The sequence below is a fragment of the Asterias rubens genome, chromosome 15 (genome assembly GCF_902459465.1).
Source record: "Asterias rubens chromosome 15, eAstRub1.3, whole genome shotgun sequence".
Classification (NCBI taxonomy): domain Eukaryota; kingdom Metazoa; phylum Echinodermata; class Asteroidea; order Forcipulatida; family Asteriidae; genus Asterias; species Asterias rubens.
Window position 1 is genome coordinate 1,033,429 of NC_047076.1, and position 13,363 is coordinate 1,046,791.

General features: G+C 37.7%; 1 protein-coding gene across 1 annotated transcript; it reads left to right on the forward strand.

Annotated features, from left to right (window-relative positions):
* On the forward strand, positions 1-11,509 carry LOC117300317 (ATP-binding cassette sub-family F member 2-like). The gene is made up of 13 exons (XM_033784061.1): positions 1-104; positions 1,165-1,283; positions 1,884-2,096; positions 2,726-2,914; positions 3,545-3,812; positions 4,639-4,741; positions 5,470-5,565; positions 6,346-6,465; positions 6,793-6,882; positions 7,604-7,777; positions 8,654-8,782; positions 9,763-9,966; positions 10,584-11,509. The coding sequence occupies exons 2-13, from the start codon at positions 1,190-1,192 to the stop codon at positions 10,806-10,808; spliced, it is 1,905 nt and encodes a 634-aa protein (XP_033639952.1). The 5' UTR covers positions 1-104; positions 1,165-1,189; the 3' UTR covers positions 10,809-11,509.
* The last annotated feature ends 1,854 nt before the right edge of the window (positions 11,510-13,363 follow it).

A 13,363-nucleotide genomic window follows, 5' to 3' on the forward strand; every position in this document is an offset into this window, starting at 1 on the left:
GGAGGCGCGTGCCAGACTACAGCTATTGCGACATCCTTGTTCCTTGGCGCGACAGTACCGGCGTTTTGATCCGCATATTCCAATTTTCGAAGACACATTTTGTGGTAAGTACATTTCAGATTTGTCCGATTCCTAAACATATTAATTCAGTAAGTGTTCACGACTAATTTCGTACATCTCGATTTGTTTTTCACGTTTTATTGGTCTTATTGTTTTAATTTTTACATCGGAAAAAAAAATTCCATGGGACAAAAATCTCGTGGTGTGATCGCCTACGTCTGCAACGTCATGTTGTACAGTATTTTACACTGCGCGCCCCGTGTCGACATTCAGTCTGTCTCAAACATCTGTGACACTTAGATTTATTTCTCAACTATATTTTTATGTATTTCAAAGTGTAGTTGATGAGAAATGAAAACACTTCATTCGATCCATTAAATTAAACAGAGTCCAGACAAAATAAAAATGTGATGAGACATTCACAATTTCACTTGCCTTTTGTTAATATTGAGAACCAATTCAACCACATGGAATGGATGGAGGAAGGAAATACAGAACCATAGGTGGAAAACTACATATTATGGCGCTAATAACTAAGTTATTTCGGTCTCCGTTTCTTCCTCCTAAAAAGTCCTAGTCATGCTATAGTGTATGTATGGGCTAGTGAACTTAGAATTCCATTGACTTGAGATTTTTTTTGGAGTTTGCCATTTTTTTCACACAGAAAAAAGGACAATTAAATTTATAATTAGATAATTTATATTGCCAAGAGCTTACTTACTTTCATTTCACATCAAATTCAATTTCTAGAATCTAGTGGATGAGTCATGACAGAGATTGTGGAACTAAATCCTGATCATAAGATTTGTGGCTTTTTTAACTTGCTTCCAAAAGAATACAGGAAGCAAGAGCAAAACACACTGTTCCTAAACTTATTATAGTGATTTGCGGACATTGCGTAGTGCAACTTAAAAGAAGAGCCAGAGGTGTACAGAAAATGCAATACAGGTCCAGAATAAGTTTGCAGAATATCTCTTTATCGGGAGTTTATCCCTCCATGGTTCAAATTAAGTTTAAATTAATTTTCACATATTTTTCACTATTTAACAGTCGTTGTTAACAATTAGTTGTTTAATCTGTTGTTTTCATAACTTTTCATGACAGAAGTTTGAAACAACTGATCTTCATCATGCCTAAGAAGAGAGCTCCCCAAGGCAAAAGACGAGGAAGTGCTGCACAAAACGACAAACCTGCGACAAATGGCAAAGCAGAGAATGGAACAGGTCAGTCAAACAAACTGCACATCTGGTCCTGGCCTTGGTGCCCCTTCAGAAGAGGAAGGTTGCCTTGGATCCAGGGCAAGTTGCTCTATGAAAAGTGTTTGAAACCATTTGTTATGGTTAGAATAGAATATAATGATCCACACAAATATGCCTCAAATGCATGGGGTTTTTTTTACGTTGTAAACTAAAACGGCTATTTTGTACAGTCAAATATTTGACTCCAGAAAATGGCGGAGTAAGACAGAAAGTTAACACGTCAAAATAATAAAATATTCCAACTACCAAGAACAACAAGGTTTTTAAATTTTTTTTTTTTTATCCGTACACCAAGGTTTGTAAGCACTGTAAACTCGGTACTTTCCCAAGTCATGTGAAAAAAATTCACATCCATATTACTCAAGTGGGATTCGAACCCACAACCTTTGCAATTCTAGAGCAGTGTCTTAACAACAAACTACCAAGATCACCCGGTAGCTAGAGGCAGTCGAAATCCTAAACAAGGTGGTTATTGTTCAATAAATTGTTTAAAAATATTTAAACAAAAGTTTTGTTTTGGGTCTTGTTAATTTTGTTTGTAAATGTCAATTATTTTGTTTACAGCTAAAGTTACTGGTTTGATAGATGAGATGGACTCACTGGACTTAGCGACTGACGCTCGTGCCTGCACCGGTGTCCTCTCCTCACATCCTAGCAGTCGAGACATCAAGATCGACAACTACTCCTTAACGTTTCATGGTGCTGAGCTCTTCTCAGATACCAATGTGGAGTTGACGTGTGGAAAACGCTATGGTTTGATTGGTCCTAATGGTTGTGGTAAGTAGAATTCAGGCCCAACTTCATAGAGCTGAGCGTAAGCAGACAAACTTGCTTAGTATGAAAATAAAGGCAGGATTAGCAAACAACCGCTGAATACCAGTGTCAAGCAATATGCAACAAATGGAAATTTGCTCTGTTTTTATCAAGGAAGAAATTTCATGCTAAGCAAAATTTTTGTGCTTAGCAGCTCTATGAAATTTGGCCCAGGTTTGATACTTCATGGAGCTCTGAGGCACAGGAGGCAACGAAGGCAATTGCCTCGATGCCCCTGGTAAAATGCTAGAGTAAAAATTTTACAATTTCCTCGAAGGGTACTACATCAAATTCTGGTTTTGATACCTTGGATTGCTATTTTTTAGACTCTTTTTTTTTTAAAGTTTCAATGTTTTTTGTTATTGTTAGGCCTTTTTACTTTTTTGCAATTTGTTGTCTTTGCCCATCTTGCCTTAATCCTTGCTTTTCTGGGTTTTGGGAAACATACCTCTTTTGGCTCTGTTAAATTTTAACTTTTATGCTCGCCTGGGCATTTGTTTAACGTAAGTGTTTATTTTTTAATGCTTTTACATGTACTTGTAAATTCTTTGCACAAATAAATATTTCGATTAAATTTGTTGTTTCCCTTTCAGGTAAATCCTCATTTCTATCATCATTGGGTCAACGAGAAGTTCCAATTCCAGACCACGTTGATATATTTCACTTAAAGAGAGAGATTGCAGCATCGGATAAGACTGCCTTGGAGTGCGTTATGGAAGTAGATGAGATGAGAGTACGTCTGGAGAGAGAAGCCGAAGAATTGTCCGCAATGGAAGGACAAGGTAAACTTTGCAAGAAGATTCTTCTTGTGATTCAAGAGTTGTCGTCTTTCTATTTTCCAGGGCTCTGCTTACTGTAAGCAAAGAATCAGCGCTTAGGGAAGCAGGGAATTTTGTGCTTGCGTCAAGCGTAGTTCATGGGGTAGCAGGTTATTTTGGCTTTATGCGCATGTGTATTCCACTAGGCATTCTGCGCTTACTTACACAGCTAGCGCAGAAATTCGGCTCTTGCAGAGTACGAAGAAAATGGTGACCATAAGTGAAGTATTCTATGGTAAGCAGAGCAATATAAAAATGTGCCCAGGAATTGCGAAGTAAAAGATAATCAAGGTTCTCACTAGCCTACATTTGTTGCTGGCTAATTTTTTGAAGTCCCTGTCGGAAACTACGAGTGAAGAATTCTTTGGTTAGCAGTGCTATAAAAAATTGTGCCCAGGAATTGCAGTAGCCTGAATAGCCTAAAACTTGTGCTGGCTAATTTGGTTAAGGCCCGGAATTTAAGAGTGCTGGCAGGACCGACATGATGATAACCCTGAAGATAGAGCAGCTTTTACATAAGGTTTTTCATTTTGTTAGTTTTTTATTTATAAAATATCTATGACACACCTGCCTTCTTCTTTGTTGATACAACAGAGGCTGAAGATACTCTGATGGAGATTTATGAACGTCTCGACGAGCTCGACTCGGACCAAGTAGAAGTCAAAGCCGCCCGTATCCTCCACGGTTTGGGCTTCACAAGCTCCATGATGCAAACCAAAACCAGGGACTTCTCCGGAGGTTGGCGCATGCGTATTTCGCTGGCGAGGGCGCTGTTCGTCAAACCCCATCTCCTGCTTCTAGACGAGCCGACAAATCATCTCGATCTTGAAGCGTGTGTATGGTTAGAAGAAGAGTTGAAAAAGTAAGAAAAAGTTGTTTGGTTTTATTTTTTATTGCTTGAATTTTGGTGTACATTCCACAAGACAGCAGGGCTTCAAGCTCACAATCTTCACTGAATCAAATTTACGAGACCAAAATCTTTAATGAGAAAGAACTTTCTGCAGAGTTTTATTTGTAAACTGTTTTACATCTGAACAAACACTAGAGAGATGATTTAGCTCATTTGTTGTATAGGCTTTATAAAGTATATTTTTGTATTGAAAAGAATGGAAAGATAATCACCAGACTCGACTTAAAGTCAGCATCTAAATATAGATTCTGTCCGTTAAAGATATTTATACAGCAGGGTAATATAAAACACATGACTGCTGGACTTTTACCGGGCTAAAATTATTAGCCTGTGATCATTCAATATTTTAGGAGTGAATATTTGACCCAAGTTCAGACCTTTATTTAGATAAAACAAATCCTGCTTTTTGATCTACTTTTTAAGCTCCGAGGATACTGTTTTCAAAAGCTCCTTCAATTCTACAACTCCAGGGGTTACTAAAATAGATGGCATGTCTTCATTTAGACCGTTTTGTCAGTGATGAGCCTTAACACCAGTGTATATTTTAGAGATAAATGTTATCGCAAGGCCTCGAATGTACCTGTTTGTAAAGGCCATTAAGACCTTGCCACCACTCTTTATTCTCTTATTCATAGGGAAAGTTATATTGAAGTTGAACTCCATGTATTTTTTTGTATTGGGTTTAAGTTTGTTGACAAGTGTGAATATGTCAATGTTGTTGACTTGTTAATGCTGATGGATTTTAGAATTAACATTAGTTTGTCTTCTTTCTTTTCAGCTACGAGAGAGTTTTAATTCTTATATCCCACTCTCAGGACTTTCTCAACGGTGTGTGTACAAATATCATCCATATGCATCTAGGTAAACTCAACTACTACAGTGTAAGTATTGTTCCCTCGGAAACATTTGCATGTAACTGTAATTTGCCTCGTGTCACTTCACTCGACCCCAGCGGCCAGTCTATCCAAGACCGCTGGGATGGGCTAATCAGCTTGCACAGATTCTTGTTCAGTAAGTAGGTCCTGCGCGCAGTGTGAGTGTGATAGTACTCACTGAGCATTAACCGATGAGCGTGCTTGATATGTTGCCCATCCCAGTGCCTTTGGTTAAGGCAAGGCGCTGGGGCCAAGCGAATCATGTGACCAGCACCCGATTTCACAAAACGCTAGGATTAATCCTATCTTGAGTTAGGACGAGTAACTTGTCCTAACCGTGGATGGGTTCAATGCATCCTAACGTCTATGAATACGGAAATTAACTCGTCCTAAGTCCTTAGATTAATCCTAAGTTTTGGAAGAGTTTGGTGAATTCGACAGTTGGCCTTTTAGGATTTGTTTAAAAATCGCCTTCAAGCTCATCTGTTCACCATTTATCACAGGTTGTTCTTTTGGTAATTATTTTCCTGTTTCTTTATTCCTTTCAAGCACATTGGGACTTAGCAGTGACATGTGCTATACAAGTGCAGTTTATTATTTTCCATTTTGTTTTAAATTGTGTTTCTGGGTGAAGTTAAAACTTGCAGTGACACGATTCTTCCTCTTACAAAAAAATAAAGATGATATTTGAAACTTGAGTTTATTATCATTATTATTATTTTTTTTTTCTTCAGGGTAATTACGACTCATTCGTCAAAACCAGAACTGAGTTGGAGGAAAATCAGATGAAGAAATACAAATGGGAACAGGACCAGATCCAACACATGAAGGTAAGAAAATAAATAATAATGATAATAATGTATGCCCTCTCCATACCACCACACCCCCTCCCCCTTCCCCCCATCCCTGACCGAGTTTGAGTGTGCACCATGGTTAACTAAAGGTGAACTATTTTGACTCCAACCCAGGCTTGTCGACCATTGGTTGACTACTGTGGTCGACCATTTGGAACCAGCCTCGAGCCCAAGGTTTCTTTAACTCAAGGTTGACTATTTTAACTCCAACCCAGGCTTGTCGACCATTGGTTGACTTCTGTGGTCGACCATTTGAAACCTGCTTTATGAGCATGGTTTCTTCACTGGTCCCAACAGCTTGTTCAATTCTAACATGTGTAAAGCTCAGAGGGGAACCAGTGACATGATTGCGAAAAGGTCTACTTCTTATCGTGTCCACACACTAGATGTTGTGTTTCAGCCAGAGCTGAACACAGTTCCTTGTAATATCATTGTACTCAGCAGGGTCCTCAATTCTGCATTCTTGCTCCAGTAGAAGGCATCTCAGGAGGTGTTCCATAGTTTAAGATGCCCCCTACTGGAGCAAGAATGCAAAAAGAACGGAAAGGTGGAGGAAGGTTTACTAGACTTCTGATGCTGGTCAGCAGCTAATCACGGGTCGACTGAATGTGCCCACTAGAACTGGCTCCATGCTAACCCACAAAGTTCTAAAAAGTTATGACCTTTCCGTTGAGCCACACTTATCCCCGGTATGGGTTTTGTTGAGACAATTGTATTATTGATACTAATGAAATGAATGTGATTTTTATTTTGTAGGACTATATAGCGAGGTTTGGTCACGGTAGCGCTAAGCTCGCCAGACAAGCTCAAAGTAAAGAGAAAACACTAAGCAAGATGGTGGCTGCAGGACTGACTGAGAAAGTGGAAGATGACAAGGTAAATATTAGAATCTTGAGCTTAAAGACACTGGACACCTTTGGTAATTGTCAAAGACTAGTCTTCCCACTTGGTGTATCAGATCAAAAACCTGTGAAGCATTTAACTCAATTGCTCGTCGAAGTTGTGAAAGAATAATGAGTGAAAAAAACACCCTCGCGCACAAGATGTGTGCTTCAGATGCTTGAATTTCAAATATTGTAGTGAGAAGTTACATTGTTTGTTTCAAAGTAAGTTTTTATGCTGATAATTATTTTGAGGATGATATAGTATGTGGCTTGGTAAATGGTGGTGAGTAACTGTTAATTTTCTTTTTTTCTTTATCAGACGGTGTCTTTCTACTTTCCATCTTGCAACAAGATTCCACCTCCAGTAATCATGGTTCAGAATGTCTCCTTCAAATATGCTGATGATAAGGTAACATTTGAAATATCAAGTAATAAACCACAAGGGAAACTTACTGACACTTCATTATCAACTAAGATTTTTTTTAAATCAAAATTAAACCTTTCAACTGTAGAGATCAGTCGTATGAAGATGAAAGTAAATTTTTCAATGTTTGATTTGAGAGAAATTTAATCAAATTTTAAACTCTCAGTTTTAACAGTTTTACTGTCTTATGGATCAAGGTCCAATCTCACAGAGCTGCTTAAGCACAAAAACTAGCTAAGCATATCAAAATTATCCTTACCATGGTAAAGTTACCAGCTAAAATACCACTTGACATGTTCTCTCTGCGACTGGTATCCTGCTTAATTTTGCTGACCAGAATTGTTTTACGCAGCATCTTCTGTTTAAGCAATTCTATGCCATTGGGCCCAGGGTGGATATCACGAAGAGTTAAGACTAGTCTTATCTCAAGTTAAGAAACTTATGACTAGCCTTGAGTTTTGAATATCTCCTAAGACTATTCCTAAGTGAGTACTTGTCCCAACTCTTTGTGAAAACGACCACAGTTAATCAAAGCTTAATTGTTTTTCTTTGGTTGAGTTTTCAACCGAGATTTAATTTACAGTTTTGAATTGTTGTTAACGGCCTCATATTAGATTAATTTAGAGTTCGGTCTAGCTTTATTGTTTTTCTATGTGCTGAGTTTTCAACCGAGATTTAATTTCTGCTTTTGAATTGTCATTAACAGCCTCATATATACAAGAATCTTGAGTTCGGTCTGGACTTGGACAGTAGGATAGCTCTCGTTGGACCCAACGGTGCCGGCAAATCCACTTTACTCAAGCTCATTGCTGGAGAACTCGTAGCCACTGACGGACTTATACGAAAGAATACTCATTTACGTATAGGCAGATATCACCAGGTAAAAACTCAATCTTGTCGTTTTCAACTTGAGTTCGGGCGTCGGTCCAGGCGTGTTTGTATTTTATTTCACAGTAAATAAGGTGGATTAAATTTTAATAAATTGAAATTAATTCATTTCTTTATTGTCCACTCTTTTAAAATGTATAAATGGAAAATTTACATGATTGTCTACTAACTTATTAAAGCTCCAGAGCATAACAGTAAGAACAATTCTTGTATTGACAGGATCTGTTTGAGGGTCTCAACTGTTGCTGGAAACTTAAAACTAAGTTTCCAATTTGTTCATTAAGAACACATTCACATGTTAATGACAGACAAAACAGGGTGTCCATAAGAGACACAGACAAACCTTTGGATAATCCTATGACTCTTTGAGGGCTGATATCGTACATGTACGATCTATTTTATGTATTCAAAAAGTGGACTTCAGAAAGCTGGGCATTAGGGGTTCAAAACGCAAACAAATAGCAGGCACTTAAAGGGTCAAAGACACTGGACACTATTGGTAATTGTCAAAGACCAGTCGTCTCACTTGGTGTATCTCAACATATGCATAAAATAACAAACCTGTGAAAATTTTGACTCAGTTGGTTGTCGAAGTTGCGAAATAATTATGAAAGAAAAGACACCCTTGTCACACGAAGTTGTGTGCTTTCAGATGCTTGATTTCGATACCTCAAAATCTAGTGGAAAATTACTTCTTTCGTGAAAACTACGTTACTTCAGAGGGAGCCGTTCCTCACAATGTGTTATACTCTCAACAGCTCTCCATTCCTCGTACCCAAGTATTTTTTTATGCTAACAATTAGTCTTGAGTATTTACCAATAGTGCCCAGTGCCTTTAATAACAATAATCTTATTTCTTTAATAACAGCATCTTCAAGATCTTCTCGATTTGGATCTTAGTGCCTTAGATTGGATGATGAAGAACTTCCCTGATATTAAAGATATTGAAGCCATGAGAAGGATTATAGGACGTTATGGTCTTTCTGGAAAACAACAGGTAAGAATTGATCTGAATTATTGTTTCTCTTTTATAAATCATCAAATACGTCTTAATCCAACTTTCACTAAAGGAATACAACGGTAGCGTTGAGTTCTTTAAGCTGTTTAAACCAGCAGGGTCGTGGCCAGGCGAGGGCCTTTACCAACCGTTTATACACTCCCACGTGGTGCGCTCTCAACCATTAGGAATAGCGAAAACTGTCTGGGGTATTTATGAATTCCTTTTTAAAGACATTGGACAACTTTGGTAATTGTCAAAGAGCAGTATCCTCACTTGGTGTGTCCCAACATAAATATTTATACAAACCGGAGAAAATTTTGGTTCATTTGGTCATCAAAGTTGTAAGAAAATAAAGAAGGAAAATAACACCCCCACAGATGCCTGAGAAAGGCTTCAGACCGGAGGTCTGTCAAGTATTTTAGTTAGAAAATACCTCATAAAAGTATTGGAACATTAGCCTACCCTAATTTTTGGAGCCATAAAAACTTTAAGCCAAAAATTAAAAAAGGTATTCTACCCTATTCCCAGGTTACAGTGTAATAGGAAACAAGAATTCTTTTGTTCGACCTAAGTGGCTCTTATTGGGCTTAAAGGCACTGGGAGACCTTTGGTAATTGTCAAAGACCAGTCTTCACACTTGGTGTATCTCAACATATGCATATAATACCAAACCTGTGAAAAATTGGTTTATGAAGTTGCAAGAGAATAATGGAAGAAGAAACACCCTTGTCAAACGAAGTTGTGTGCTTTCAGATGCTTGATTTCAAAATCTCACAATCTAATTCTGAGGTCTTGAAATCAACTTCAAGTGGAAAACTACTTCTTTCTCGAAAACTACACTACTTTAGAAACGCCGTTTCTCACAGTGTTTTATACTATCAACAGCTCTCCATTACTTGTTACCACGTGAGCTTTTATGCTAACAATGTCCAGTGCCTTTTATGTAAATGATAATAACATCTTTGTTCTTATCTTAGATTTGCAAAATCGGCAATCTCTCCGATGGTCAACGTTGTCGTTGCATCTTCGCTTGGTTGGCCTCACAGAATCCACACATGCTGTTACTTGACGAACCTACAAACCATCTTGATATAGAAACTATCGATGCACTTGCCAGCGCCATCAATGAATTCGAGGGAGGCTTGGTCTTAGTTAGCCACGACTTTAGATTAATCAATCAAGTAAGTTTGAAAAAGCAGGCCTGTGCTGCCCTTTCATGGCAAAACAGCGTAACTTGAAAAATTACATTTTGAAAAAACCAAGTAAGGAGAAAAGCTTTGTCATTAAACTTGGATGAAAGTGTAAAAAGAAGTCAAGGACATGTTATATTCACATCCATACATAGTATGCCTTCAATTTAACCAGACATTTTTCTTATTTTAAGAAACTAATATTTTTGAGTGGGCTTTTTTGGCTAAGAAGAGCCGGGCCGTGTGGTAATCATCCTTGAAAAGTTATATAGCTTCAACTTCAAGATACTCAATACAAATACATTTTTAATTTCTCCTGAAGACCATCAGAACATACTGATTGAAACGTTGAGTCAGGAACCACCGGTTCCCGTCAGAGGTCAAAGAGAGACCGGCTTTTGCTAAGCTTTTTTTGCCACAATGCGGGCTTGGCTTAGTCGTGGTTTCCCTCTTGGTTTCTAATTTTATTCCCATTGTTGTTGTTTTTTCTTGTCATTCTCTGAGCGCTTTGCAACCTTAGGAAAAGGCGCTTTATAAATGGTGTTATTATTATTACAATGCAAAGTTCAAATCCTACTTACATTTCTAATTTTTGTATTATTATTCAGGTTGCTGAAGAGATTTGGGTGTGTGAGAAACAGACTGTCACGAAGTGGACTGGAGACATCTCGTCTTACAAGCAAACTCTAAAGAAACTCATTCTGAAAGACGATGTCAAAACTGTTAAGGCTCAAAAAGGACCCAAACCTGGAGCAACTAAAAATGGAAAGACTACAAATGGAAAGACAAATGGAGTGATCAAAAACGGCGTCACCAAGAATGGAAAAAAGTAGGATCTATTCGGGCAAAATAAGTATCAAAGTGTGTTGTTGTGAAATGATAATCCAAAACATTAGTCGCGACAACTTGGTTTGCTTGTCCACAAAAAAACCCAGCTAAAACAGAAATGAAGCGCATTGCATTTCATTCTGCACAGTATTATAAACTTATTACGTAACTGGGAAGAGGTTTGTTTAAAAACCTTTCTAAAAACACTCTTGTGTTGAATTTTGATTGAATAATTTTCCCTTGATAAGCTGGAAATAATCTATGGAGCTCTTTTATCACGACACAGTCTTTAGGTTTTCCTTTAGAACAGTGTCATCAAACTCAGGTTTGATTGGTAAATAGTCTGGTTCCCTATTGGTGAGCTGACTTTTGCCATTATTTATTACTTATCGGATGGAGGGATATTGACCAAGATAATGGTTGTAACTGAAATGAGTTAACTTAACCCTAAAACTAGTGACAAGCTGTTTTTACTTTCCCGACTATGGGCTGGCTACCTCAGACTCCTTGCACAATGCAGAGCGTACCTCCACACAACGCATGTCTACTACATGTATTTTGTCTATTTTGAGAGTCAAATCCTCTGTACATTTTGAAACCCAGAATGGCGGACAGGTTGGCGCGTGTAAAGGCCAAGTTATAGTCGGTCGCGCGATGGTCGGGAGTCGGTAATCTTGGCGCGCGATCATAAAAAGACATGGTTTTTAGGCCTCAGTCTTAGGATTGCGTGCAAGATTTCCGTCGCGCGACCGACTATAAACCGGCCTTTAGTTTATTGTGCATTTTACTTTAAAATGTTTAGAAAGTAATAGTCAAAACATTTACAACCAGCTCATCACTCATCATTTAGAAATCAGCTCATAGTTTGTCACTGATAACTATAAAAGGAGAAAACCAGCTGTGATGAGTTACCAGGTCCAAATTTAATAGAGCTGCTTAGCGGTGTATTTTGTGCTTATTGTTCAATTTCCATTTCATAGCGCTGCTAACTGTAAGCACACAAAAAGGCATGCTAACCTTCCGGTGCTTACTGCACAAAAATAACTGACGTCACAATGCAAATCCATAGTGAACGTGCAATATGGCCGCCTAATTTTTCTGCTAACTTGTGACATACCCTTGCACCTTAGCAACCTTTTCTGCTACAGTAAGCTTACTGTTAAGCAGGGTTTTTAAATTGGGCCCTGTCTGATGAAGCCACTAGTGTAGTGGTGAAACGTCACTGACAAGTTTGTTAGTTTGAGCTCCATTTTTCATCCATAAATTGGAATTAGTCAAATGAACATCTTTACTGTAGTCAAAAGCTGCTTAAATCTGATGAATAACTTTTAGAGCCGTTTTACAAATTTGCCTACAGTGTTGGCTATGAGCCTTTTTGATTTACGGGGGACACTATAATAAGTGCACTGTTTTGTTCGGGTGTTCACTGGAAAAGGTACACAAACCTGATAGTGTTTTAGCATTGTGTCCGCCATATCTCAAAAAGGCTCATGGGTATGACTGGCTAAGGCTTAGGCTAAAACATCCTAAGTCGGGTCAGTGTGAAACCTGATCTGCAAAGTTCAGTTTCAAGTTTTCTAAAAGGGCTTAACCTGACGCAGGATCCACAAGCCTAGATGGAGTTCAAAGACAGGCTTCCATTATTTACACAGGAAAACAGATATTTACCTTAAAGTTATGTGTGTGCTTAAGTTAAGTAAATGTAAACACAGGGTTACTGTTTGTAGTAAGGAATGCCTTTGGTCAATTATTGTCAAAGTCTGTCTTTCCAAGGTTTACAAGTTTTGGTTTAAAGTTAATTAATTTGTGAAGAATGTGTTAATAAGTTGTGTCTCATTCATTAATTTATTGATTACTTTTTGTTTAATATTTGTTATCCAATTCTTGATAATATATTCACCAATATTACCTTTAAAAAATGGCACAGCAAAATAATTGCATTTTCGATGTTTTCTTAAAAAATGAATTCCTAAAATGTGAAGATTGTCCTCAGACCTCAACCCAAACTCTAAGTCGACAAGGAGGTTATTGTAAGAAATTGCTAAGAATTTGCCCGCTCTTTATATAAACAAACTTTGTGTAGTAAAACTGTCTAGGTAGAGTATTTATTGCAAAAAAGTATGTTTAGTTTTTGACCATTCTGAAAAGATTTGGTCCTATTTTATTGGAAGGTTAAATGTAAATGGAATTCTTATTTAAAACTTTTGTTTGTGAAATTATTTTGGTTGTAAATTGTCATCTCTTTTCCCCCCACCCCGAAACATCTGTAGACATGTAGTTTTGAAATGTGAAAACTGAGTTGAACAATAGAGAGGAACAATCCACATGAGATTGAAGGACATTTTAAAACCCATCGGTTTGGTTTTATAATAAGTATTTTATATTAAGGATTCTGATTATAAAACAAAGGATGCCTCATAAGTAAACTTCATCACTAGCTTGCGAAAACAATATTGTCCTTGATATGTGAACCAGAAACACGGGGGTTATAACATGGGAGGGACTTAGTTTGATTCTTTCTTTAAAAATATTGTATGGAAGATCAAAGGTTTCGTCCTTC

Bases quoted from the DNA above. Each gene is read 5' to 3' on its own strand.
- LOC117300317 (XM_033784061.1), top strand. From the start codon at position 1,190: ATGCCTAAGAAGAGAGCTCCCCAAGGCAAAAGACGAGGAAGTGCTGCA. The intron at 1,284-1,883 runs GTCAGTCAAACA...TTTTGTTTACAG, and splicing joins CAAAGCAGAGAATGGAACAG to CTAAAGTTACTGGTTTGATA. The intron at 7,778-8,653 runs GTAAAAACTCAA...CTTTAATAACAG, and splicing joins GTATAGGCAGATATCACCAG to CATCTTCAAGATCTTCTCGA.